The sequence below is a fragment of the Neopelma chrysocephalum genome, unplaced genomic scaffold (genome assembly GCF_003984885.1).
Source record: "Neopelma chrysocephalum unplaced genomic scaffold, ASM398488v2 Primary Assembly neopelma1_134593, whole genome shotgun sequence".
Classification (NCBI taxonomy): Eukaryota; Metazoa; Chordata; class Aves; order Passeriformes; family Pipridae; genus Neopelma; species Neopelma chrysocephalum.
This window is the reverse complement of record NW_020931565.1, coordinates 1-3,087: the sequence shown is the minus strand read 5'-3', so window position 1 is coordinate 3,087 and position 3,087 is coordinate 1. Positions and strand designations below refer to the sequence as shown.

Genomic DNA, 3,087 nt, shown 5'->3' with positions numbered 1-3,087 from the left:
TTTCCTCCACCTGCTATTGCTTCATGCCTGAGCAAACAGCCCAGCAGCGGAACAGGCACATTGGTGCTGGGAATGTCCAGCGTTGCTGGCAGCTGTATATAAGGCACAGAGCTGATCAACAGCCTGGCAGAGCAGGAGCATCCTCCCAGCTGGCCAGGAGATGCTGGCCACCCTCACCCTCCTCCTGGGGCTGCCCCTGGCCCTCGCCTCCGAGCCCCCCACCTGCGCCCCGCTCGTCCCGATCACCTTCGACAACACCACCATCCCCAGGGTAAGCCCTGCCCTCTCCTTTCCTGTCAGCATTCCAGGCCCTTACAGGTCCAGGAAGAGGTTATAGACTCATCAGCTCTAGGCTTATCTCGCTGGCTATCCATGCTGCTTTTCTTAAAAAAAAATTCAGACAGCTGTACAGGGGCACAGGGAAGGGGTGAAGCCTTGCAGCTCTGCACCCATAATCTCACGAGCAGGCACTTTTGGAGGCTCCTGCTTCCATCTCCTCGTGCCAGCCAGGCTGGGCACCACCATCCAAGTGGCTTGTCACTCTGTTTTATGTCCTTCAAGTGGTGGTCACTCAGGTCACGAGTCTCCATCCACAAACCCTTCACTGCATAAACAGTATTTAGTCCCTTGGGAGTGTTTAATGGGAGGAAAGCAATGAGAACTGGGCACCGAGCAGGAGGGACACCACCACAGAAAGAACCAGCCATCCTGGGAGCTGCAGCAGCACTTTGGCAGAGAGGGGACAAAACTCAGGGGATAAAACCCCTCACCCAGCCTGGATCCTGCCCCAGGGTGGTCACCTACCAGGCAGTGGGATGGCAGGACACAGCATCTGCTTTCACTTACGTGGTGCCCGTGGGTGAACCTGGAGTGGCTGCCCCAACCTTCCCCACTTCCCTCCCCTCTGCAGCTCCTGGGAGAATGGTTCTACATCGCCGGTGCCACCAAGCACCCCCCTCACCTTCCAGAGTTAAGAACAGTGAAATTCTCGGCTTTTTCCCTGTTCCCTGGCAGCCATGAGGACGAGCTTAATGCCACTGAAATCATGAGACGGTAAGGAGGGCCATTCACCCCCCATCAAGCTCCCCCAACCCCAGGGGCACTTCTACCTGCTGCTGCCATCCTCTGGGCTGAGGCACCCTTGCAAATTTGGGGCTGGAGAGCAGCTCTGCCCCCTTTATTTAAGATCTGCAGTCCCACTCAAGTTCCAAGTCCCTCAGGCTTGCTTGGGGCATTCTCAGGGATGTTTGCTCCATCTGACCTCTCTGCCCCACAGGAATGAGACATGTGTGATGAAGAACAGCAGCAAGCTCCAGGTCTTGCATGAGAACTCCACCCTGGTGCACGGTGAGGCCCAGTCAAAGCATGGGGAGGGGAGGGGGGGATGCAGCTGCACCTGGGACTCTCCCAGTCCCCCAGAACTTGGAACCACAAGCCCTTTTACACCTAAAATTGTGTCTGGAAGTGGGGGAAAAAAATTTCTTCCACCCCACACAATGGGTACAGCAGCACTGGGGGACCAGACTGGTCCCCACTGGGATGAGTCTCAAGGATAAAAGGGGATGAGCAGCCCACGCCAACTCTGCCCAGGGTGAGCCCCAGCACGGGGTGATCCCACTCTCTTCATGCCTTCCAGTTGATGAGAACCAGGTGGTTTCCATGGCCAGAGTGATCCAAAGCCACGAGGACCTGCTGATCCTGAACCACATCAACATCGACTCCCCAAGTCTGAGCCTCTCAGGTGAGTGGATGCTGCCTGGATGTGTGGGGCAAAGCCTTGTCCAGGGGCAAATCAAGGGGCACAGGCACCCCCAACCCTCACAGGCAGGGCAAAAAGACCCTTTTCCTCTGATACAGAGAGGGGAAAGATGGGGGCAGGCAGGCAGCGGGTTCCACATCTGCACTATGGGGATCACCCAGGAGCAAAGCAACCCTAAAACTCCCTTTTGTTCCCCCCCTTCTCCATTCCTCTGACAGCACGGACACACAATGTGAGCAAGGAGCACATGGAAGAGTTCAAAGCCCACCTGCACTGTCTGGGCCTCACCGAGGAGGACGTGGTCTACACTTCCATGAAGGTACCAACCCCTCCCCAGGGTGGGCGAGCCCCAGGCCAGCTTCTGCCTCCAGTTGGGATGGGGTTCTGGGTAGGGTGTAAGTGTTGTTCCCCACTGCAGCTTCCCCTCTGTGCATCTCCCCTCCTCCCTAAGCATCCAACTTGGCCATTCCTCGTGGTTTTGGGGCAGAGGGGCACTGACAGCCACTCTCCCCTCTCCTGTAGGATGCCTGTCCCCCGCCTGCGGAGAAAACAGGTGAAGGTGACGCAGATCCACAGGTGGAGTAACCCTCATGGACCAGTTCAGCTGCTCCATCCTCATCCTCCTACAGCCAGGCTCAGTGCAGCCTCAGGAGCTCCTATCCAGGCTTTGTTTTGATCTCATGGATTAAACACCCGGTTTCACTGTTCTCATCTGGACCCAAAATAAACCCCTGTGTTACAATCACCGGCTGCTCCTGCTCCATCCTCTCTGGCACCATGTGCAGGACCCCCTCCTGCACACCCTGCCAATGGTGCTGCATCTCCAAACCTGCCAAGAGGAGCTCTAGGGCACTGTTAAATGAGGAGATTCTGCATTTGAAGACCTTGTAATTTATGTAGTTTGTTAAAAGCCTGAACCTACTGCACTGGTGGGTCTCCTGCCTCATACTCAAGGCCCCATTTCCCACCGAATCCCCCCCCAGCATCTGCCTCCAAAGAGCACATGTGAACCCCTGTGCCAGCCCCATGCCCTGGCAGGGAACAAGGCCAGTGTGAACTGAAGCCTGGGGGTGAACAACCACCACCTATCAACCCCTGCAGAGGTTTATTTGCCCTCTGGAGGGAAGCCACATCCAGGTCCCCTCAGTGCCCTCAAGGGTAAACCTGGAGCTGCCAAGTGCTCCACACACACAAAATTAGTTGCAGTTTCCAAGGAAAAAAAAGCCTGCATTGGTGAAGCATATTTTTTTACTGGAGAAATCCAAGATTTTGCAAGTTGACTTTCCTCCACCTGCTATTGCTTCATGCCTGAGCAAACAGCCCAGCAG

The 3,087-nt window shown here is 55.9% G+C and overlaps 1 protein-coding gene across 2 annotated transcripts; it reads left to right on the top strand.

Annotated features, from left to right (window-relative positions):
* The first annotated feature begins 7 nt into the window (after positions 1–7).
* LOC113962257 (alpha-1-acid glycoprotein 1-like) lies at positions 8–2,501 on the top strand. Of its 2 annotated transcripts, XM_027673038.1 has the most exons (6): positions 160–271; positions 911–1,053; positions 1,277–1,347; positions 1,637–1,741; positions 1,978–2,078; positions 2,282–2,501. In XM_027673038.1, exons 1-6 carry the CDS (start codon positions 161–163, stop codon positions 2,342–2,344), a joined length of 594 nt encoding a protein of 197 aa, XP_027528839.1. In that variant the 5' UTR covers position 160; the 3' UTR covers positions 2,345–2,501. The 2 variants fall into 2 exon arrangements, with proteins under 2 accessions (XP_027528838.1, XP_027528839.1); XM_027673037.1 differs by lacking the exon at positions 911–1,053 and having other exon boundaries at positions 8–271.
* Positions 2,502–3,087: the final 586 nt, after the last annotated feature.

Coding starts and splice junctions, on each gene's coding strand:
- LOC113962257 (XM_027673038.1), top strand. CDS start 161: ATGCTGGCCACCCTCACCCTCCTCCTGGGGCTGCCCCTGGCCCTCGCC. Junction 1,348..1,636: donor GAACTCCACCCTGGTGCACG/GTGAGGCCCAGT, acceptor CATGCCTTCCAG/TTGATGAGAACCAGGTGGTT. Junction 2,079..2,281: donor TGGTCTACACTTCCATGAAG/GTACCAACCCCT, acceptor CCTCTCCTGTAG/GATGCCTGTCCCCCGCCTGC.